At 40.1% G+C, this 25,422-nt stretch overlaps 2 protein-coding genes across 5 annotated transcripts; both read right to left on the reverse strand.

Annotated features, from left to right (window-relative positions):
- Nucleotides 1–4,878: 4,878 nt before the first annotated feature.
- impa1 (inositol monophosphatase 1) lies at nucleotides 4,879–15,460 on the reverse strand. 4 transcript variants are annotated; one of them, XM_084732768.1, is made up of 9 exons: nucleotides 15,320–15,460; nucleotides 12,572–12,650; nucleotides 8,027–8,160; nucleotides 7,721–7,825; nucleotides 7,415–7,460; nucleotides 7,225–7,333; nucleotides 6,989–7,097; nucleotides 5,183–5,334; nucleotides 4,879–5,084 (listed from the first exon to the last, which is right to left on the reverse strand). In XM_084732768.1, exons 2-9 carry the CDS (start codon nucleotides 12,632–12,634, stop codon nucleotides 4,954–4,956), a joined length of 849 nt encoding a protein of 282 aa, XP_084588894.1. In that variant the 5' UTR covers nucleotides 12,635–12,650; nucleotides 15,320–15,460; the 3' UTR covers nucleotides 4,879–4,953. The 4 variants fall into 4 exon arrangements, with proteins under 4 accessions (XP_084588894.1, XP_084588895.1, XP_084588893.1 ...); XM_084732769.1 differs by having other exon boundaries at nucleotides 12,562–12,650; nucleotides 15,252–15,408; XM_084732767.1 differs by having other exon boundaries at nucleotides 15,252–15,407.
- Nucleotides 15,461–18,960: 3,500 nt separating this feature from the next.
- On the reverse strand, nucleotides 18,961–19,966 carry LOC146317212 (dual specificity protein phosphatase 18). Its single transcript, XM_084732258.1, has one exon. It carries the CDS (start codon nucleotides 19,847–19,849, stop codon nucleotides 19,196–19,198), a length of 654 nt encoding a protein of 217 aa, XP_084588384.1. The 5' UTR covers nucleotides 19,850–19,966; the 3' UTR covers nucleotides 18,961–19,195.
- Between the last annotated feature and the right edge of the window lie 5,456 nt (nucleotides 19,967–25,422).

Genomic DNA, 25,422 nt, shown 5'->3' on the forward strand with positions numbered 1-25,422 from the left:
AATATAACACGCTATACTATGACATTCCGTACTATGACATACTATACTATGACACACTATTTTATGACACACTATACTATGACACACTATTCTATGACACACTATACTATGACATGCTATACTATGACAGACTGTACTATGACACACTATACTATGACATGATATACTATGACAGGCTATACTATGACACACTGTACTGTGACATGCTATATTATGACACACTGTAGTATGACACACTTTACTATGACACACTGTACTATGACAGGCTATACTATGACACGCTATTCTATGACATTCCATAATATGACACCCTATTCTATGACACACTATTCTATGACATTCCGTATCATGACACGCTATTCTATGATACACTGTACTATGACACGCTATACTATGACACACTATACAATGACATGCTATACTATGACATGCTATAGCATGACATTCCATACCATGACACGCTATTTTATGAGAGACTGTACTATGACACGTTATAATATGACACGCTATACTAGGACACACTGTACTATCACACACTGTACTATGACATGCTATAGTATAACACACTGTACTATGACATGCTATACTATGACATGCTGTACTATGACACACTGTAGTATGACATGCTGTAGTATGATACACTGTACTATGACACGCTATAATATGACATGCTATAATATGACACGCTATACTATGACACACTGTAATATAACACGCTATACTATGACACGCTATACTATGACATACTGTACTATGACATGCTATACTATGACACACTATTTTATGACACACTATACTATGACACACTATTCTATGACACACTATACTATGACATGCTATACTATGACACACTGTACTATGGCAAGCTATACTATGACACGCTCTTCTATGACACGCCTTTCTATGACACGCTATTCTATGACACACTGTACTATGACACACTATACTATGACATGTTATACTATGAAACAATGTACAATGAGATGCTATATTACGACATGATAGACTATGACACCCTATTCTACGACATGCTATACTATGACACGCTATACTAGGACACACTGTACTATGACATGCTATAGTATGACACACTGTACTATGACACGCTGTAGTATGACACACTATACTATGACATTCAGTACTATGACACGCTATAGTATGACATTCCATACCATGACACGCTATTTTATGAGACACTGTACTATGACACGATATGCTATGACACGCTATACTAGGACACACTGTACTATGACATGCTATTCTATGACACACTGTACTATGACACGCTCTACTATGACATGCTATACTATGACACGCTATACTATGACACACTGTACTATGACATGCTCTACTATGACATGCTATACTACGACATGCTGTACTATGACACGCTATACTATGACACACTGTACTATGACACGCTATACTATGACATTCCGTACTATGACACGCTGTACTATGACATGCCATACTATGACACACTGTACTATGACACACTATACTATGACATGATATACTATGACACACTGTACTATGACACACTATACTATGACATGATATAGTGTGTCAAACTGTAGTATGACATGCTATACTATGACATTCCGTACTATGACACGCTATTCTATGAAACACTATACTATGACACGCTATACTATGACAGGCTATACTATGACACACTGTACTATGACATGCTATACTATGACACACTGTACTATGACATGCTCTACTATGACATGCTATACTACGACATGCTGTACTATGACACGCTATACTATGACACACTGTACTATGACACGCTATACTATGACATTCCGTACTATGACACACTATACTATGACATGATATACTATGACACACTGTACTATGACACACTATACTATGACATGATATAGTGTGTCAAACTGTAGTATGACATGCTATACTATGACATTCCGTACTATGACACGCTATTCTATGAAACACTATACTATGACACGCTATACTATGACAGGCTATACTATGACACACTGTACTATGACATGCTATATTATGACACACTGTAGTATGACACACTTTTCTATGACACACTGTACTATGACACGCTATACTATGACACGCTGTACTGTGACACGCTATACAATGACATGCTATGTTATGACACGCTGTACAATGACACGCTATTCTATGACATTCCGTAATATGACACCCTATTCTATGACACACTATTCTATGACATTCCGTATCATGACACGCTATTCTATGACACACTGTACTATGACATGCTCTACTATGACATGCTATACTACGACATGCTGTACTATGACACGCTATACTATGACACACTGTACTATGACACGCTATACTATGACATTCCGTACTATGACACGCTGTACTATGACATGCCATACTATGACACACTGTACTATGACACACTATACTATGACATGATATACTATGACACACTGTACTATGACACACTATACTATGACATGATATAGTGTGTCAAACTGTAGTATGACATGCTATACTATGACATTCCGTACTATGACACGCTATTCTATGAAACACTATACTATGACACGCTATACTATGACAGGCTATACTATGACACACTGTACTATGACATGCTATACTATGACACACTGTACTATGACATGCTCTACTATGACATGCTATACTACGACATGCTGTACTATGACACGCTATACTATGACACACTGTACTATGACACGCTATACTATGACATTCCGTACTATGACACACTATACTATGACATGATATACTATGACACACTGTACTATGACACACTATACTATGACATGATATAGTGTGTCAAACTGTAGTATGACATGCTATACTATGACATTCCGTACTATGACACGCTATTCTATGAAACACTATACTATGACACGCTATACTATGACAGGCTATACTATGACACACTGTACTATGACATGCTATATTATGACACACTGTAGTATGACACACTTTTCTATGACACACTGTACTATGACACGCTATACTATGACACGCTGTACTGTGACACGCTATACAATGACATGCTATGTTATGACACGCTGTACAATGACACGCTATTCTATGACATTCCGTAATATGACACCCTATTCTATGACACACTATTCTATGACATTCCGTATCATGACACGCTATTCTATGACACACTGTACTATGACACGCTATACTATGACACACTGTACTATGGCAAGCTATACTATGACACGCTCTTCTATGACACGCCTTTCTATGACACGCTATTCTATGACACACTGTACTATGACACACTATACTATGACATGTTATACTATGAAACAATGTACAATGAGATGCTATATTATGACATGATAGACTATGACACGCTATACTACGACACGCTATACTATGACACGCTATACTAGGACACACTGTACTATGACATGCTATAGTATGACACACTGTACTATGACACGCTGTACTATGACACACTATACTATGACATTCAGTACTATGACACGCTATTCCATGACACACTGTACTATGACACGCTATACTATGACACACTATACTATGACATGCTATACTATGACATACTATAGTATGACATTCCATACCATGACACGCTATTTTATGAGACACTGTACTATGACACGATATGCTATGACACGCTATACTAGGACACACTGTACTATGACATGCTATTCTATGACACACTGTACTATGACACGCTATTCTATGACACGCTATTCTACGACACTCTATAGTATGACATGCTATAGTATGACACACTGTACTATGATACGCTATACTATGACATTCCGTACTATGACATGCTATACTATGACACGCTATACTATGACACGCTATACTATGACACGCTACACTATGACACGCTATTCTACGACACGCTATTCTACGACACTCTATAGTATGACATGCTATAGTATGACACACTGTACTATGACACACTATACTATGACATGCTATACTATGACACGCTACACTATGACACGCTATTCTACGACACTCTATACTATGACATGCTATAGTATGACACACTGTACTATGACATGCTATACTATGACACACTGTAGTATGACACGCTGTACTATGACACGCTATACTATGACACACTGTACTATGACACGCTATAATATGACACGCTGTACTATGACACGCTGTTCTATGACATTCCGTAATATGATACGCTATACTATGACACACTATACTATAACACACTGTACTATGACACGCTATTCTATGATACAGTGTACTATGACACGCTATACTATGACACAGTGTACTATGACACGCTATTCTATGACACACTGTAGTATGACACGCTATACTATGACACACTGTACTATGACACGCTATACTATGACATTCCATACCATGACACGCTATTTTATGAGACACTGTACTATGACACGCTATTCTATGACACACTGTAATATGACACGCTATTCTATGACACACTGTACTATGACACGCTATTCTATGACACGCTATTCTATGACATTCCGTACTATGACACGGTATTCTATGACACACTATTCTATGACACGCTATAATATGACACGCTATTCTATGACACGCTATTCTATGACACGGTATTCTATGACACACTATACTATGACATGCTATAGTATGACACACTGTACTATGACACACTACTATGACACACTGTAGTATGACATGCTATACTATGACACGCTATACTATGATACCCTGTACTATGACATGCTATAATATGACACACTGTACTATGACACGCTATACTATGACATGCCATAATATGACATACCGTACCATGTCTGATTTAACACCTGTCAACAGTTGTTATCAGGTACATGTGCAGATATTTGATATGTAGATGTGATGTAAAACAAACCAAGATATGTATTTGTTTTTATGACAAACTTTATTTATCACAAACTTTACAAACTAAACACATAAAATCTGATGCAGTGCAGGTCTTCACTGTGCTGGCGGTGGTGGAGCGTCGTCTCTGGGCGGACTGAAGGACTCGATCTCTTTAACGATCCTCTCAGCAACTGTTCTGCAGTTGGCAGCAATGACTCTTCTGGACATCAAGTCCAGGTCTCCTCCTGAACACACACACACACACACACGTTAAAATTCTGCACACACACACACACACACACACACACACACACACACTGAGCTGCTGTGTGAGTGTGTTTACCCTCCACGTCCATCAGGACTCCTCCGGCCTCAGACACTATCAGCGAGCCGGCAGCCACATCCCAAACATGGATCCCAATCTCATAATAGGCCTCAACACAGCCGGACGCCACCAGACACATGTTGATGGCTGCAGTTCCTGCACCACGCACGCTGTTAGAACCACACAGTTACTGTTAGAACCACACGCTGTTAGAACCACACAGTTACTGTTAGAACCACACGCTGTTAGAACCACACAGTTACTGTTAGAACCACACAGTTACTGTTGCAGCAGCACTAGTATTACTGCAGTAGTAGTAGCATTATTGCAGTTGTAGTATCACTACAGTAGTAGCAGTATTACTGCAGTAGCAGTAGTATTATTGCAGTAGTAGTAGTAGTATCACTACAGTAGCAGTAGTATTACTGCAGCAGCAGTAGTATTATTGCAGTAGTAGTATCACTACAGTAGCAGTAGTATTACTGCAGTAGCAGTAGTATTATTGCAGTAGTAGTATCACTACAGTAGCAGCAGTATTACTGCAGCAGCAGTAGTATTATTGCAGTAGCAGTATCACTACAGTAGCAGCAGTATTACTGCAGTAGCAGTAGTATTATTGCAGTAGTAGTATCACTACAGTCATAGCAGTATTACTGCAGCAGCAGTAGTATTATTGCAGTAGTAGTATCACTACAGTAGCAATAGTATTATTGCAGCAGTAGTATCACTACAGTAGCAGCAGTATTACTATGGTAGCAGCAGTATTACTGCAGTAGCAGTAGTATTATTGCAGTAGCAGTATCACTACAGTAGCAGTAGTATTACTGCAGTAGTAGTAGTATTATTGCAGCAGTAGTAGTATCTCTACAGTAGCAGTAGTATTACTACAGCAGCAGTAGTATTATTGCAGTAGTAGTATCACTACAGTCATAGCAGTATTACTGCAGCAGCAGTAGTATTATTGCAGTAGTAGTATCACTACAGTAGCAGTAGTATTACTGCAGTAGCAATAGTATTATTGCAGCAGTAGTAGTATCACTACAGTAGCAGCAGTATTACTGCAGTAGCAGCAGTATTATTGCAGTAGCAGTAGTATTATTGCAGTAGCAGTATTATTGCAGTAGTAGTATCACTACAGTAGTAGCAGTATTATTGCAGTAGCAGCAGTATTATTGCAGTAGCAGTAGTATTATTGCAGTAGCAGTAGTATTATTGCAGTAGCCGTATCACTACAGTAGCAGCAGTATTACTGCAGTAGCAGCAGTATTATTGCAGTAGCAGTAGTATTATTGCAGTAGCAGTAGTATTATTGCAGTAGCAGTAGTATTATTGCAGTAGCAGTAGTATTACTAAAGTAGCAGCAGTATCACTACAGTAGCAGCAGTATTACTGCAGTAGCAGCAGTATTACTGCAGTAGCAGTAGTATTATTGCAGTAGCCGTATCACTACAGTAGCAGCAGTATTACTGCAGTAGCAGCAGTATTACTGCAGTAGCAGTAGTATTATTGCAGTAGCCGTATCACTACAGTAGCAGCAGTATCACTACAGTAGCAGCAGTATTACTACAGTAGCAGCAGTATCACTACAGTAGCAGCAGTATTACTGCAGTAGCAGCAGTATTACTGCAGTAGCAGTAGTATTACTGCAGTAGCAGCAGTATCATTGCAGTAGCAGCAGTATCACTACAGTAGCAGCAGTATTACTGCAGTAGCAGCAGTATCACTGCAGTAGCAGCAGTATCACTACAGTAGCAGCAGTATCACTACAGTAGCAGCAGTATTACTGCAGTAGCAGCAGTATTACTGCAGTAGCAGCAGTATTACCCGTGTACAGGGATGCAGAGGATGTTCCTCAGGCTGCAGAAGATCTTGTCGACAGCTTCAGGGTCTCTGCTGGATCCGAACTCTGTGGCGATGATCGACTGTTTAATGTCTTACGGACAAAGAAGAACATGTTTGAATTAAAACGCCTGATGGTTTCAGTTGTTGACTGTGAATTAAACTGAATTTGTTGATACTGATTTATTGATTAATCATTCATATGTGTTATGATCACTGACCTTCCTGATCAGAGACCTGCAGTGGTTCTCCGTTACAGAACGCTCCCTTCCCCCTCCTTGCTGTGAACATCTTGTCTTCAAGACAACTGTAGACGACACCGAACTCCATCTGAAAGTGCAGAGACAGTTTGTGACAGTGAGGTATGTAACAGTATATAGTTTATTCTAAAGTGTCCTGTAGTGAACTGACCTGCTTGTTGACAGAGAATCCAATGGAAACAGCAACAAAAGGAAATCTGTCAGAGACATGAAGTGATTACAGGAGGTTATTAATGGTTATTAAAGGTCAGTGAGTGTTTTCATTCTTTCATTAATGAACACTGTTATGTAATTAGACTTCAGCCCTGCTGTTTAAACTTAAACTTGTTTGAACTGAACCAGTCCTCAGGAGACAAACTGTCAGAGGACAACTGAACTGATGATGTTGCTGTGTTTGATTAAAGGTGTCTCTGATGATGACGTCATGATGTCAGTGTGTTTCATTAAAAAGACTCACGCGTGAACAAAGTTGGTCGTCCCGTCAATGGGGTCAATGATCCAGGAGGGCTCATTAGTCAGGACACAAGGCTCACCTGCAGCCACTGACTCCTCCCCTATGAACCTGACACACACACACACACACACACACACACACACACAGGATAAGTGATTAATCTTTAGCAAAACAATAAAATCAATCCTTTAAAGGAGTAACCTGTAACAGATTGAATGTACAAAATCGGATGTTTTGTTTGTTTATTGATTTGTTAAACTGATCAACTATCAATAACACATACACACTGAGGGAGGTGGAGCTTCTTACCTGTGTGTGGGGTATTTCTCCTTCACTGATTGGATGATAAGCTTCTCTACTTTCTGGTCAGTTTGTGTCACCAAATCAACTGAACAACTCTTCGTCATCACCTTCCTGTCGTCCTGCAGAGCCTCACGCACCACCTGATCAATACAGACATGAGTACACCTGATCAATACAGACATCAGCACACCTGATCAATAGTGACATGAGTACACCTGATCAATAGAGACATGAGTACACCTGATCAATAGTGACATGAGTACACCTGATCAATAGAGACATGAGTACACCTGATCAATAGAGACATGAGTACACCTGATCAATAGAGACATGAGTACACCTGATCAATAGAGACATGAGTACACCTGATCAATAGAGACATGAGTACACCTGATCAATAGAGACATGAGTACACCTGATCAATAGAGACATGAGTACACCTGATCAATAGAGACATGAGTACACTTGATCAATAGAGACATCAGTACACCTGATCAATAGAGACATCAGTACACCTGATCAATAGAGACATCAGTACACCTGATCAATAGAGACATGAGTACACCTGATCAATACAGACATGAGTACACCTGATCAATAGAGACATGAGTACTCCTGATCAATAGAGACATGAGTACTCCTGATCAATAGAGACATGAGTACACCTGATCAATAGTGACATGAGTACACCTGATCAATAGAGACATCAGTACACCTGATCAATAGAGACATCAGTACACCTGATCAATAGAGACATGAGTACACAGGATTAACACGTTCAGAAGTCGTGTGTGACGATGACGGGCACAGAATCAGATCTGTGATGCTGACTGGTTGATGACCGGTCGGAGCCGGTCACACTGAAAACCGGCTGGTTCCGGTCTCTGGCCGGTCGATCGGTTCATCTCTATAACAAACTGAACTGATATGTGACCAGTCTTCTTTGAAAAGGCCCAGAACATCTCGTATATTAGAGATTGAACTGTCATATATATCTGTGATCACAGAGAATCAATGACACCTCATCAATGTATCAGCAGTTATTCTTCAGCTCCATCCTCTCTAAACAACAGGTGATTGATTTTTTTTCAAGGTGGATTTACATTTCAGATGAAGAGAGAGACAATCTGTGCAAACTAATAACTCTGAGTGAAATTAAGAAACGTATCCATCTGCTCCCCAACAACAAAACTCCATAAAAAGTTTGACACCATCCTTTAGTTGAAATGCTGCAGTCCTCATTTGAGGCTCCGCCTCTTATGGAAGCTGAGAGGAATCACCTGAGAGAGCTCTTCATATGGGCCAGTTTGACTTTTTAACTTGGATTTCAAGCTTCCTGCAAAAATTCTGGCCATGCGTTTGGAAAATGTCACTGTCATCGCTAAGGACCAGACCGGTTTGATACGTGGAAAGTATTCTTCACACAGTGTGAGACGCCATCACTCAGCCGTCCTCCTGTACGGCGCAGAAGCTCTGGTTGTTTGACAGACACGACCTTTTGTTCACACCTAGGAGAGTTTTTTTTAGATGGATCTGGATCTTGTACGCGTCGCCCCTCTCAGCTGAAGACGGGCTCAGGTGTAGTCGTTTCATGGTTGAACGGGGAACCAGACTGGGCTTCCTGCAGTCTGGTATTTGCACGAGTTATGAAGCCTTTAGCTGCCACCATTAGACAAGAAACTAGTATTAGAAGAATCTCTTTAAATAATCATAAGCATAAAATTTCGTTGTACGCTGATGATGTTGTGATTTTTTAGGCTCCCCTGCACATTCCATCCCTAAATTGATAGAACTAATTAATAATTATGGCTCTTTCTCTGGTTATGAGATATTTTTTCTACAAGTGAAGCCTGTTGCTCACAAACATTAGATCCAAACATCTCACCAGTGTTTCGCTGGTCTCCAGCAGGACTCTCAGATCTAGGAATACATAAATAGACAAACTATAAAACAGGACCTTGCCTCTGTCCCTTCTAGGTCGCACTCATTTGATCAAAATTAATATCCTTCCACTTTCAAATGTTGCCAGTTATATTGTCAAAGAAAGTTCGGACAAAATCAAACAGAGCTATTATATCATTTATCGAGCGTAAAAAGAGACCCAGGTTAAGATACAGTTTTCTCTGTCTACCTGTGGCTTGGCAGCACCTGCATTTTCATTTTACCTGTGGGCTGCACAGTCAGATCACAGGTGACCCTGATTCTGCCTGTCAGTTGTGAATCAGCTTCTGCACAATTTGTTCTGTATTTCCAGAATAAAAGATAATGTGTTTTTAAAGGACATGCTAAAAGTTTGGTGTAGAGTCACAGTAACTGCTTCTCTTTGACGTTCAGCCTCGCTGACTGGAAGCACCAGGCTGTCAGAGTGATTCAGGGAGGCTCCATCCTCACATTTCAACAAGTGATCAATGGGGATTAAATTCGTACAAGTCTGAAACTTTATTCTAACTTTATTCTGAATTTCTCCTATAGAATCCCTATTGGTAAATAATATGAAACTTAAATATTTCACTAAAAAGTTTTATAAGAGTCTCTTTAATCTCAATGTAGATAATTCTGCTGAAGTAAAAGGCAGACGGGAATCTGACGTGGGTACAGTGAGACCTGAGGACTGGGACGCCCTTCAGTCCTGAAGCCGGACACAGAATGATCCAACTCTGTCAGAACTTTGTACTGTCGGATCATTTATTCATGGTTTGTGGAGCCGTCCTCGTGTCCAGCACTTCTGGATTATATTTGTTCGACAGTTTAATGTAATTTTCAAGCGTCATCTTCATCGGAGCACAAGGACCGTCCTGTTGGGACTAGATGATGGTTTTCACGACAGAGACCTTTTGCACATTCTGCTGCGCTGCACCCAGAAATGAATCCTGGCCTTATGGATTACTGATAGAGATCCTACTGTCAATCAGTGGAAACAAACTAGACCAGTATCCTTCCATTTGAAGCTCTACAGCACTGAAGGTTCAAGTCTTTTTATTTTACCAGACCTGGGATCCATTTCCTACCTGAGCGCCACTGCACCTTGTAGGATGAGGGCAGGGCTTATAGACCTGACCCGGGAGAAGGATCAGACTTCCTAAGCTCTTGTCCTTTGTTTTTTTTATTATTCATTTATTTATTATTTTATTTTTATGTATTTATTATTATTATTATTGTTGATTTATCTATTTTATTTCAAGTATCTACGTCAGGTTTTAAAGCTTGTATCGTTTTAATAACTGCCGTCTTTAGAGCCGTTGGAAAAAGGCCTGACTGAAGAGAACAGCTGACCATCTGAAGTATATCTGATGCTTCGCAGTTAAAAACATCTTTAATAAAGTTTGTAGGCAGAGTGTCGAGGCAGCAGGTAGTGGATCTAAGGATTCTGACTATGTTTGTCAGTACTGATAAAGAACTGCCTGCTGACCAATCAGATCACTTTATTAAACGGCAGTGGGTGTGACCATGATCCTGTAAAGCTCTGTGAGTGGATCGATGGATGTAAAAGTGTTTTTCTCTGTGTTTTTATAAAGTGACTGACTGAAGACATAAAGTGTTATAAAGTCATGACAGTCAGCTGCTGATCATCTGAATCCTGTGTTTATATTTACTTTATATTTTTCACGCTGCGCTCTGACTGGCTGCTGTTTTATCCTACATGTGTCCATATAAAGAAGACATGGTCACACTCACACGTATATAATTTAATACATCTGATCAGATGACAGATGATCAATAAATGTATTGAAATCGACATTTCTCTCACACTTCATAAGACCAGAATTAAAAGTGTCATAAGAAGACGTTAAAAGTCTTTGGGGTGATACTACAGACGCTGTGGTGCAGTTCGTTACTATAATAATATGTTACAGAAGTTAAACGTGGTTAAAACTCGACGCCTCTATATTTATTTTATTTTATTGTGTCTTTATTTGTGATTAAAAGATGCCAGTTTCATTGTACTTGACTTGTTAGTGTGTTACTGTGATACTCAAACAGGTTGTGAGGATGTATTCTTTGAGGATTTATTCATATGAAATAGATTTAATTTATGGAATGTTTTGTTTTGCTTTAATTGTTTTAATGTGTCAGAAAACAGTCTAAACAAACAAAACAAATGAAACTGCTGATAAAACAGGTGTAAAATGTTCTATTATAATCATCTTTGTTTTAAAAATAAACTTTTGGTCCTTTATGTTTGTGTCCCAGATGATTTCATCAGGCATAAAAAGGGTCAGCTATTCTCTAAGGACCCCGTCTCACTTCCTGGTTTAAAAAGGCGGGAATACTGCTGCATCGACATTTAATAAAACATGTAATCAGCAGGAGGTTTAATAGACAAGAGTTTGATTTTTTTTTTTAAATCTATGTTCCAGCATCGTTGAAGAGTAAAATACAGTTTTGTTTGTTTCTCTACATGATGTTTATTATTTGTTGTCTTTCCTCTCAGTCAGCATTTTAATCATTTAATTTAATATTTTAATTAATCACAGAGGCTTTTAATCTGAAATTTGCTGTTACTGTGTGTTTCCTGTTTCAGATCACATAAAAATACATATAGTGTCTGACCTGCCCGGCTCTCCGTGCAGCGGCGACGGCGTGGTCCATGGCGTTCTGCCAGAGGTCGGCCATGTTGGAGGAGCAGCTCCTTAAAAAGACAAATTAAAGAGAAGAAGAAGAAGAAGAAGAAGAAGAAGAAGAAGAAAAAGAAGAAGAAGAAGCAGGAGGAGGAGGAGGAGTGTCATCAGTGATGTGTGATCTGCAGGCACACACACACACACACACACACACACACACACACTCTGAGACGCTGCAGTAGAAACTTATGAAGCTCATCAGCAGTTATTGATTATTGATCATTTGTTTGTGTTGAAGTGATTATTGGAGATTAATGAGATTAATTGTTGCTCTCTGCTCTGTATGGAACTTGTCCATCTGTTCCACAGTTCTACAGTTTTTCCAACAAATGTTCTCACTTTCCTTTGATCTGTTGGTGATAAAATAAAACTATAGATGTCAAGATTGTGACAGGATCAATTAAGCAATTAATTGATGATTTATAAGTGATTTTTAAAAAAATAAAAAATAAGTAAAAGAAACACCGCTCAACAGTTTTCACTTTTTTCTGACCTGATAATCGATTGATTTTCTGTCTAAATATATCATTGTATTTTTATTCATTTCTATTTTTTTTAATTACATTTACTGAATTTAATTGATATTACACAGTGTTCAAATTATGACTTTTTTTAATTTCATGATTCTGATCTACCATGTGGATCATTTTTGTTGAAGCCTCCATCTTCATTTATTCAACCACTGATTTAAACCTGAACTAGGTACACTCAGAACAGGTACACTCACAACACCGACAGATGAAACATTACATATTAAAACAGAATTAAATGTAAATGTTAAAGCTGAATCTGGCTCAGGTTGCTTGAAGCTGTCTGCAGCTTCTATTGATTACTTGATTAACTGATCTGTGTTTGGTGTGACCTGACAGATTATTAAGGACACTGTTCTTAGTTGGTTTTATTCCTACCTTTAGACAGAACCTCTGCAGTCACCATAAGTGATCACACACCTTCTAAAACCCAGACTGTGTGTGTTGTACAGCAGGGTTCAGTTTTAGGTTTTATTCTCTATGTAAACACTCGAGTTCGGCCAGATTATCCAGCATCACAATGTGTCTTTCCACTGTTATACAGACCGGACCGGACCCGACCTGACCAGACCCGACCCGACCAGACCAGACCTGACCAGACCCGACCCGACCAGACCCGACCTGACCAGACACGACCCGACCAGACCAGACCCGACCAGACCTGACCAGACCCGACCCGACCCGACCAGACCTGACCAGACCCGACCCGACCAGACCGGACGAGCCGAGGAGCCTCGCTGCTGTCAGACTGTCCTCATGACATGTAACTGTTGGACGTCCCAGAACTTTCTCCAACTCAAAAACTCTAAATCAGAAGTCAACCTGTTCACTCCACCAAATTCCATTAATCTCATCAAAAATGGACTTGGTCCCCTGTTCACAAATGTCACGTCCACCTCCAGAAACCTGGAAGTAATTTTTGATTCAGATCTCAGCAGCAAAACACACATTAAAAAAAGACATCCAGTTCTGTTTTGTCCATCTGTGAACCATTTGTAGAATCAAACCACTGCTGCCGCACTCTGACCTGGAAACAGTCATCAACACACTCATATTCTCCAGACTGTTCCTCTCTGGCCTCGATCAAAAATCACTCTCCCTCCTCCAACTGGTTCAACATGCATCAGTGAGGCTTCTTACTGGTTTGAACAGACCACATCACATCACTCCAGTCCGGCTTCCCTCCATTGGCTCCCTGTGTGTTTTAGAATTGATTTGAAGATTTTATTGATCACTTTTAAAGCCTGTCTGGGTCTGATCCCAAGTTACATATCTGAAATGTTGAACCCTTATGATCCAGTACGCAGTCTTAGATCCTCAGCGGGGCCCTCCTGGCTGGTCCAGAGTCCAGTCTTAAATCTAAAGGTGAGCTTGTTTTCTCCATCAGGATGCCTCGACTTTGGAACGACCTGCCCGAGGAGATCAGGCTGCAGAATCACTCACATCTTTTAAATCACTTCTTAAAACACATTTTTATTGACTTGATTTGATCTGATGTTGTCATCACATTTTATTTAAATTCATTCTTTTATTTGTACATGAAGTTGTCTTATTCCATTCCTTTATTATTTTTATTAACTTGACAACATCATGTTGGGTCTCTATAATCTCCACCCTCTTTATTGTCATTTATTCTTAGTGTCATGTTTTTCTAGTTTTACTCTTCTGATCTCTTTTACTGTGTTGTATTGTTTTTCTATGTTTTAGTGTCTTTGCTTGTGTCTTGTTTCACTTTAATGTTACATGAATTTTGTCTTCCTCCTGTTTGGCCCTCAGTTGGATCCTGCTCTTCTGTTCTTCTGCTTCGTCTGTCAAAGCACTTTGTAAACTCAGTTTTTAAAAGTGCCAGATAAATAAAGTTATCATTAACAATAGTAGTAGTATTAATGAGCCGTATTAACGTTATGACGTGTTCGAAAGCGGTGACGTATGCGTGCGGTCCCTCTATGCCTTTATAAACGGATGAGCTTTAAATGAGCAGATTGTGAACGGAGTTTGGTGTGAGCTGCAGGCAGAGCTTTAACGTGAACAAACGTGTTAACAGCAACACAGTAAGACAACATGAAGCTCAGGTGAGCTCACCTGTGTGACGCTGAGCCGATGACTGTTGATGCTGAAGCTAAAGATGCTCTGTAGAACCTCTAACTAACCTTTAGAGAACCGTTCACCCGGTTCAGCTGGCGGTCAGAAAAGCACTGCGAACACTTCCGGGTTTCTTCTTCTTCGTGCTGCACGTAAACAGTGTGGTGAGTGTGAGTTCTGCTGCTGCCTCCTGCTGGTCACTCAGTGAACTGCACCCCACAGCAGCGCCATGGAGAACCACTGAAGAAGAAGAAGAAGAAGAAGAAGAAGATCCTTTATAAGTCTAGCTAACATTAGCATAACTCAGCTGCACTGTTAGTTTGTCAGTAAGTTAGAAGCTGATTAATGAAATGACTTAAACAAAAATCCTTGTTTTGCAGCTTTGATTTTTTAGTGTCAGGGAGGTATTTTAAGTTTTATTGGACCTTTGAGTTTAATTTTGGATGTCTGCTTTACGACAGCAGGAAGTCTTTTTGTTTTGATTTAAATCTGCTTCTCTGTTGTCTTTCGTCCATGAAGTGGAGCCGCACATCTTCAAGATTAACCCGCGTGGCGCTGATAGTACATTATATCTAACAAGCCGACCACAGTTCCACACCACAAAAATACCTTTATGGTTTTCTTACATTTAGTTAGTGATTTACTGGATTTAAGATAGATCTGCTTTAAAAACAAGACTCAAAGTTTGAATGTGTTTATATTTTGTATTATTGTTCTCTGGCTGTATTGTTCAAATAAATTTTCTGTTTTTGTCTACTATCACTTTTTTATTATTGTACATAAATAACTAAATTTTAAATAATTTGTCTGCCAGACAATGCTGAACACAATTTATATGCCGAAGAAACAGATTTATTTTGTTAAAGAGTGACTGAGTCATGAATAAAGTATTTATTACGTTTCTCTATAGTTAAATTATACGAGGGACATTCAAAAAGTTCTAAGACAAATGACATAAAGTCAAAATAGTGTAACAAAATGACCTTGAATCGTACCACTGATGACTTATAAACAAATCTGACAAGTTACGTTAAGTTAGACGTTTTGTGACATATGTCAAAACTAAACTGTAGAATTCAACCAAAATAATGTGCTGCATCAACAGAGTTATCAAATATCAAACCAAATATTTGCCATAACATCACACTGAATCCACTGCAGCCTGTAATACAGCTGATGCTGGTGTTTTCCGGTTTTCGGGGTGATGCTGGTGTTTTCCGGTTTTCGGGGTGATGCTGGTGTTTTCCGGTTTTTGGGGTGATGCTGGTGTTTTCCGGTTTTCGGGGTGATGCTGGTGTTTTCTGGTTTTCGGGGTGATGCTGGTGTTTTCTGGTTTTCAGCGTGAGACTGAAGACTGACATATTAAGTTGATGAGTGGATTAAATTAGTGAAGGAAAGGTCTGAACTTTTTCTATTTAAAATACTCGAAAGACTCGACTGGACACCTGTGAGGAAGCACAGGGCAGGACTGACTCGTTCAAACCTCTGCTGGACATGTCAAACAGAACAAGGTGATGTTGTCCATATGTGTCTCGATTGTCCCACGCAGAGAGTCCTAAAACAGATCAATGACAGTGTGGGTGCAGGTACTGGTCTGACTCCTGAACAGCCTAAAAGGAAATGAGAGAAGAAGACAAAAGAAGGCCAGTGGCTAAAGTTTGATCTCACTACAGCAAAGTGGGTCAAACTGAGACACTGGGTGGGAGGGATCAGATCAGCCCGATCAGAAACTGCCTGTGATCAATAACTAATATACAAAATAAATGGTAAAGAACACACTCATTCTCTTGAAGTGTAAATGTCAGGTGATGTCAGGTCATTAAGGTAATTATAGAACATCTGTTGCCACGGTAACAAAAATGAACTTCAGCAATGGATGTTTGTTTTCAGGACAGACGGGTTTGTGGTCCAATGGGAACGTGTTGGAAACCAGCTAAGAGGTTCTGTGTGAGAACCTTTGTTACATTCAGGTGAAAAATTATCCAAGAGTTCACAAAGAATTAAATCTGCAGAGAAAGTTTGATTCATATTTATTTATTATTATTATAAGATTTATTATCGTTCTGAAATATTTCTACACTTTATTATTTTGAATCAATAATGATACTTTGAAAGTCATCATTTTATGATGTAAACATAATGATCATTTTTAGTTTCATTAATTCACAGCAAAATTCAAAAACAGTTCTGCACAAACACGTCTCCTGGTGTTCGCTTCAGAAAACAGTCAGTGACTCAGACTGAAGGTTTGTCTTCTATTCAAACATCACATTTTACTTTCATACATTTAAACACAGAAGGAGAGGAGTCTTAACATTTTGTTCCCGTGTTCCTTTGACTATATTTATCCTCCATAACTGACAATCAGCACAGATGTTAGCTGAACAGGAAGTGCCCTGAGGTAACCTCTGTCAGGACTTGGTGACATATAAAAGGAGGTGACTCCATGTTCGTTCTGACGACCTGTTATTCCAAAGAAAAAGACTCAAGTCTGAATCACAGTTTTTGTGAACACAGAACCTGGTTTCTTTCATCTGCTCCTGTGAGAAGCAGAGAAATAAAAACCCAGAAGACATTTCTTCAAGGTAAACAGGAAGTCTCTGAGTTTTTGTAAAATCAACAAGGTCCCAAATCTTCAATATCCTGAGTAACGTTTGTTCTGCCTGGTGATGAACTTGTGGACCCACAAACTTAATGGTTACAAAACAAAAAACTTTTTTTCTGTGATTAATGTAAAAGTTATTATAATTAAAGCTTCAGGCCCACTCGGATCTGTTTCACTGTTTGGGACCTCGTGCGTGACTAGCTGGTCAACTACTGTATTTGGCAGGTTAATGGCAAACATGCTAACACCTGAGAACAGAGATGCGCTGAATATTGTTCTGATTGGACCAGAATTCTGAAACCCCAACAGTCCAAAAACATCCCACTGGACCAAAAACCTGTTTATCTAACAGCCCGTCATCCTAAGAACAGGGTCGACCCATTGGTCCTAAAATACACACCCTTCCTGGATTTTTTTTGCCTTCAGTATCTTAATATCAGGCAACCTTTGTTGTCATGGTAACCTAAGTTGGTGAGGTATCGGAAAAGATCAAAGTTTGGGTTAAAATTAGTTCAGCAAATTAATTTACACCACGTGAGTCCACCCTGCTGCTTTTGAAGAAACAGAAACATCACTGTCATCGTGAATAAAGAAGCTGCAACTGAGTTTGTATTGATGGAAAATAAAAATATAAAATGTAATGAATTTATTAAAGTAGAGACCATAACTAACAGAAGACTTATTTGGAGGTAGAAAATAAATATTTGGCTGGACATTTCTGCTCTAAAACGCTGGTCTTCTTGCTGATTAATTAAATATGACCAGATATGGAATCATGAAAATATTTACTTTGACATGACTTCTTCCAATTACAAAAGCACTTTATCAGCCACATGACACACCTGTACATTTGTATCTATGGCAACAAGTGTCATCAGGTCCTTTAGCATGAACAAGGGAGGGAGGGAGCTTCTTTCCTATTGGTTCATTTATTCTAAGTTAAGTTCTGAGAGCCTTAATTGGATTTTAGACACAAATGACTGTAAACTGGACAAAATATCAATATAATGACTTCAGTCACCAGATTTTAACAATTTGTTTTTCACATAAATGCTGTGAAACTCTGGACTGAAATGTAAAAACAGATTCTGCTCAAACCTGTCAGATAAACGGGACACGTTTTAGACTGTTGGGGTTTTGGAATGATGTCACCAAACACAGTCAGTCACAGTCATGTGACTGATTGTACACCTGTACGTCACCACGGCCAGGTGAGAAGTTCGACCACCAGAGGTCAGCGGGGGGGGGGGGGACATCCAGTGCTGATGCAGGAAGTAGTTTATCTGTAGAGAAGTGTGGGGGTCAGGTGCATTATGGGTAACATAGGCATCACATCTGTTCACACTTTGGTGGATTTGGCTCCTCTTCTTCGCTTGTTTGCTGGCGTCATCACCTGTGATCGTGACGTCACTGACATCCGGGTCATCAGAGGTGACCTGGGTACCATCATGAACCAGCTCGCCTGCAGTGGAGGCGGTGGTGGCAACAGCGGCGGCGCTGACCTCATCAGCCTTGGCGTCAGTGGTGGCGGTGGCGTGTCCTCAACCGCCGCCACTCTGACGGTGTTTTTCCCGTACAGCCTCCTCTCGTACTGCAGCAACTGCTCCCAGAAGCCGGCGTTCAGTCTGACGTACGGCCGGCTGTTCTGCACCCAGCGGTGTGCCTGGCACAGCGTCACGCCTCTATAACGCATCAAGTACGCCATCACCAATGCAGGTGAGCGACTCATGCCGGCGGCGCAGTGCACCAGAGTGCCTCCTGCACGGTTGCCATGGATACGCTCAGCCACTCTGTCAAAGTGGTCTCCTAGGCGGGCGCTGGGCAGGTCGGACACGGGAACCCGCACACACTCCACCCCTGGGTAGGTGGGGCAGGTGTGGTTCAGCGTCGCATTGACGATCAGGGTGATGCCCTTCTGTGACATCAGCGCGGCGTTGAGGGGGGCGTCGGCCCCGCTGAGGAACAGGGTGGGAGTGATCTGAGAGACCGCCATGAGGCCGACCTGTTGACAAACACGCTGGAGTTAATAAATGACTCACGTTACAATAAAACCACCATAAAAAATATTTATCACAACACAAATAACAAAATGTCCTTTATGTGATAATAAATCTGTTTGTGTAAAAATATGTACAACTGCAAAACAACAACAATGCAGCAGTCAGCACTTTAATCAAATAAAACACTAATAATGATAATAATAATAATAATAATAATAATAATAATAATAATAATAATAACACTAAAGAACAATAATTAAGCAGGTAATATCCTGGTAGATGTTGTCACTGTCTGGTTTGGTATGCAGACATTTTTTTTAATTGCGATATTTGATTTTGGTTGATTTTTCAAGGTTATTATTTATATTGGAATATATATATATATATATATATATATATACATATATAGGTCTGAGTGCAAGTGAATGCAGCAGGAGATGACACTCTAACATATAACAGGTCAGGTGATGTTCAATGAAAAACAGATTCCCTAACCCCTAACCAGATTCAGAAGATATATTACATCCAGCAGAAGGTAATAACACATAATGAAGTTAAGACAAGAGGCTTTATATGTAATTTTACAATTATAATTTAAATGTTGTCAAACAGGATAATGTCCACATAATTATGAAGTGTAATTTATTTTTCAAAGTTAAAATGTCTTCAGACTAATAAAGTATTCAGTCATCAGTGAAAAACTTTGGTTTATATAACAGCAGACTGACTGCACGACTCTACGACACGACAAAATTCAAAATACGAGAAAACTGGTGAATGTGACGAGTTCTCCTAAGTCACCTGTAAACACCACCGAGGAACGAATGTGTTTGTACGAGTGGCGACGCACGTCGACTTCACACTTCCTGTATGAACATAGTGAAGCTTTGTCTTCGACACGATCAGCTGCTGACACAACGTTCCTGTTTCAGCAGCTGATCCATCAATCAAACACCTTCTCTTCTGATGGAGGCTAACAACTTCCCTCTGATCCCAGTCTTTATGCTAAGCTAAGCTAATCACACCCTGAATACAATGTTCCTGTGTGTGTGTGTGTGTGTGTGTGTGTGTGTGTGTGTGTGTGTGTGTGTGTGTGTGTGTGTTACCTGCTGCCTGCTCAGTTCCTTCACTTTGGTTTTGGTTATTTCTTCCTCTGATCACTGACACACACACACACACACACACACACACACACACACACTGCCATATAAGGCAGTGTGTGTCCATCAACTGGCCAATGAGCTGAAGGGTTAAATTTAGTGTGACAGCTGAAAACTCTCCTGAGGTCATGTGACTGTTTGACCAAAATAAGAACAAACCTGACGACTAAAAACACAAAGTTACACACTAAAACCACACACACACACACACACACACACGGTGAAACTGTACAGCTTCACACACACTTATCATGTTATTGATCAATGATTAAAACTGATAAAAATAATTGTGGAACCTGGGTTTTACATCAAAATCTGCTGTATGTTTCTCACACAATGTTATAAAGGTGAAATTATTCTTCTCGTTTCTGTTGTAAATAAAATGTAGATTTGAAACAGACTGTAAAGTTTTATAGAATAAATTAAAGGTCTAAATCATTTAGAAAAGATCAGGGATGTCTGTTAATATCATTATTTTATTTTATTTTCTCATCTATCTTTTCTTGTTCTGACTTACAAATAAATGTTGTTTACAAAAAAGTTTTAAATCTGTTAATAACTTAAAGAGATTAAAACATCCAGCTGACCTGACAGATAAATAACATCATATAAAAGATACAAAATACTGTTTCAGGTAGATTCAGATTTGTGGTCAAACTACATTATTTATATTTACTGATTAATATGATGTTATGTTTGTTTTTTAATCATTTTTAGTTTGTTTTCTTTTCACCTTGACTTGTGTGTCGCTCAGTAAATAAACTGAACTAAACCTGTTTGTGTGATGATGAACTGTATGTGATAATAAATAAATATTATTAAAACAGCAACTAATGAGTATTTTCATTGTTGATTAATCTGTTGATCATTTTCTTGATTAATTGATTAGTTAATCTTGTCACAGTCTTATCAGTTGAAATTTCTTTTTCAGCTTTTTCCTCTTACAATCATCTTCTTTGTCAATTAATTTGTCGATCTTTCCCCCATTAATCGATTAACTGTTTGATTGATAAAATGTTGAAAATGCTGATCAAAGTCCAGTTAAATCAGAACTGGAGAATATTTCTTCATCAAAAGAAGAACGAAGAACGACACCGAAGGCCTTTCTACATGGAAAACATGTTTTCACTCTTCCAGCTTTGGTTCAATTTGATGATCTGATTGGCTGAAGTCAGCACATGTTAGACGTGATGGATGGTTCATCCATTCACCTGCTAAGTGTTTTCATGAATGCACCTGCCCTTTTCCAAACAGTTTCTATGGACAGTGTCCCAGATGGTTCAGTGTAACAAACCATCCGGTGTGTGAGGTTAGGAGATCCTTAAAGGAGAACTATTATGCTTTTCCTGTTTTCTGATCTATAAATGTCGTCACAATGTCGGATACTCGTGTTAAACGATTCCAAAAAGTCAAATAATGAGGTTGATGCATTTGAAAGTGAGTCCTGAGGCTCTGCACGCTGTGTTTTACTGTCTTTTTTTAACAGTGTAGTCTCATTGATGTTAATGTGTAAATGGTCATAGCCAGGCATAAGCTCTAGGCCCCGCCCCCTCCCCCGCTCTGCTTCAGAAGTTATATCGCTGTGCGCCGCTCTGCTGTCTACGACGATTTCAGTGTTAGCACGTTGAGCGATGGCTCCCAGAAAATGTTTGTTCGGGAAAGTTAACTTTGTTTATCTTTCCTAAAGAGGCGAGCGCCAGGCACAAGTGGATAGAGCTGCTTTTTCCCGTCCAGCAAAAGAAAAATACCTCCGTGTTTGTCTACGATACGTCACAGGGGACTGTTTTGTCAATATGGGCCAGTACGAAGCTGGATTAGCCGGTAGCCGAGCTCGGCAGCCCTTCGGAAGTCCTCGGGAGTGCGACCAGTCACAGCGGAGTGGGCTCTGTACATGGAGGAGGGTCGGGGGGCGGAGTAAATTACACAGACCGTTTTCACAGGATGCAGAAAATACAAGGAAGAGATGCAGCGAGAGACACAGCGTCCTGAAGATCTACAAAGCTTTCTGTGTGGACGATCGTGTGTCGCTGCTCTATAGGAGTCCAGAAGTCAAACACAGAGACGGAAACTGTTTAAACGTGCTGAAATTTGAATGTAGTGTTTTCAGGGCAGTGATCAATCTGACATGAATACTGGGGTTGAGTACTTTGTCCACCACTGTTAATGACTGGAAAAATCATTGCCAAAGTAAAGATACTCCTGGTCAAATATTACTCAACTACAAGTGAAAGTTGCTCTGTCAAAATTTTACTCAACTTAAAGTACTACAGTACTTGCTTTTAAAAGTACTAAAGTATGGGGTCCCACTATGGCGCCACCTAAAGCGTGTTGGACCGCTTCATGTTCTCCATTTCTTTCCAATCAAAAGAAACCTCCTGTCCACTTCTTACCAATCCAAACGCTTCGCTCTCCCCCTGCTGCTTCCACCAATCACAGTCACTGTTCGGTGTACTGTTGCTAAGTCGGAGCTGGCAGAAAAAATGTCTTCGCCGGCATCTGTCACGGTAAGTTCATTCAAAGTTTTTCATGTCTCATGCTGTTTATCACAAGCAAATCTCGTGTGTTTAACTTATAAAATGTTGATTTAACTGATATTCGCCCACAGCCTTTGTAATGATAAGTGCTAACAAAGGTGTCGCCCATAGGTGGCAGTATAACATCAGTAAGACACAGCGCAGCTAGCATAAAGTTCTATTGGATGTTTTATTGACAGATAAACAAGAACTTTACATGGTACCAGGAGTTGGGTCAAGAAAGAGAAGCAATGGATGCAGTAAAACCACCAGCTCTGTTAAAACTGACTGGAAACGTAGATGCAAGTTGGAGGACTTTCAAACAAGATTACCTGCATTATACTGCGGCAGTCGGAGTGGATCAACGAGCAGAGGAAAGAAAAATAGCCAGGCTGCTCACCGTCGCCGCCCAGAAGCAATAGAAGTCTTCAACACTTTCGTGTTTGCTCAACCTGACGACAGAGGCAAGTCTGACGAGGTCTTGAAGAAATTTGATGAGCACTGCCTCTCAAAGAAAAATGAAACGCGAGGTACGTGTTTCTCTCACGCTTACATCACCAGGGTGAGTCATTTGATGATTTTCTCACCGACCTCAAGGTTAAAGCCCAGTCCTGTAATTTTGGCGATCTCAGAGACTCCATGATAAGAGATCAAATAGTTTTTGGGACTAATGAGAAGCTCTGGGAGAAACTATTGAGGGAGACAGACCTCATGTTGGACAGTGGATATAAAAATATGTCATGCTGGTGAGCTTGCACAGCGACAGGTACTGACGTTCAGAGAGCCTGCGCAAGGAACGGCGTACCAAGAGAACGAGGCAGTCAACGCCGTGTCAGTGAAAGGAAAGCAACGGAGCAAATTTAAAAGCAATGACATCTGGAATAAAACCAACGATAAAGAGATGTTCACTTGCAAGAGACGTGGTGAGAAACACAGACCAAGACAATGTCCTGCATATGTGCAAAATGCAAGGGACAAAACCATTATGCCAGAATGTGTCTCTCAAAGAAGAAGGGACAGAGTGTGCACACAGAGCAGGAAGACACAGAGGACAGTGAGGATCTGAGTGAAACATTTTTCATTTTTTCATAAACATGGTGTCATATGATGAAGATGCCAAACGGGCCAAAGCTAATTTGATCAAGATTTCAAGGCACTGACAGAGAAGCCTAAAAAAGTGTGTGTCTCTTTGGTGTCACGGAGATGACCTTCTTGGGAGACAAGGTCACAAGTGAAGGGGTGGGACCTGATCAGTCAAAAGTGCAAGCCATATTGGACATGCCCGCCCCTACTGACAAAAAAGGTGTCTTGCGAGCCATGGGAATGATCAACTTCGTGGATAAGTTCATTCCTTATCTTACCGCCAAGACAGCAGGCCTCAGAGAGCCTCTACAGCACAACACAGTGTTTGAGTGGACTGAGCGACATGAGAAAGAGTGGACAAAATGAAAGGAAACTGTGACCACTGAGCCATCAGAACCGACATCAGAACCGACAAAGATCCCCACCGATGCCTCAGAAGATGGCTGGGAGCTGCACTGCTCCAAACGCATGAAGACAAATGGCAGCCTGTAGCAGATCAATGACTAGATCAATGACAGAAACCGAGCAACGCTATGCTCAAATTGAAAAAGAGACTTTGGGCTTAGTGTTTGGGTGTGGAAAGTTTCACAGTTATGCCAACCTTTACAGCCGAGACCGAACACAAACCGCTCATATCAATCAGAAAAAAGAACCTGAATGACATGTCACCCAGAATTCAACGCATGACGATGGCGTTACAGCATTACGTCTTTGACCTCATTTACACACCAGGAAAACACGTTGTACTGGCAGACGCTTTGTCACGAGCACCAGCATGGAGCAGTGACGTGCTGGTCAGCCCTGTGACGG

This window comes from Lutjanus erythropterus, chromosome 12 (genome assembly GCF_056507025.1).
Source record: "Lutjanus erythropterus isolate fLutEry1 chromosome 12, fLutEry1.hap2, whole genome shotgun sequence".
Lineage (NCBI taxonomy): Eukaryota > Metazoa > Chordata > Actinopteri > Lutjaniformes > Lutjanidae > Lutjanus > Lutjanus erythropterus.

Coding starts and splice junctions, on each gene's coding strand:
- impa1 (XM_084732768.1), bottom strand. CDS start 12,634: ATGGCCGACCTCTGGCAGAACGCCATGGACCACGCCGTCGCCGCTGCA. Junction 7,826..8,026: donor GAGAAATACCCCACACACAG/GTAAGAAGCTCC, acceptor TGTGTGTGTCAG/GTTCATAGGGGAGGAGTCAG. Junction 5,085..5,182: donor AGTCCTGATGGACGTGGAGG/GTAAACACACTC, acceptor GTGTGTGTTCAG/GAGGAGACCTGGACTTGATG.
- LOC146317212 (XM_084732258.1), bottom strand. CDS start 19,849: ATGGCGGTCTCTCAGATCACTCCCACCCTGTTCCTCAGCGGGGCCGAC.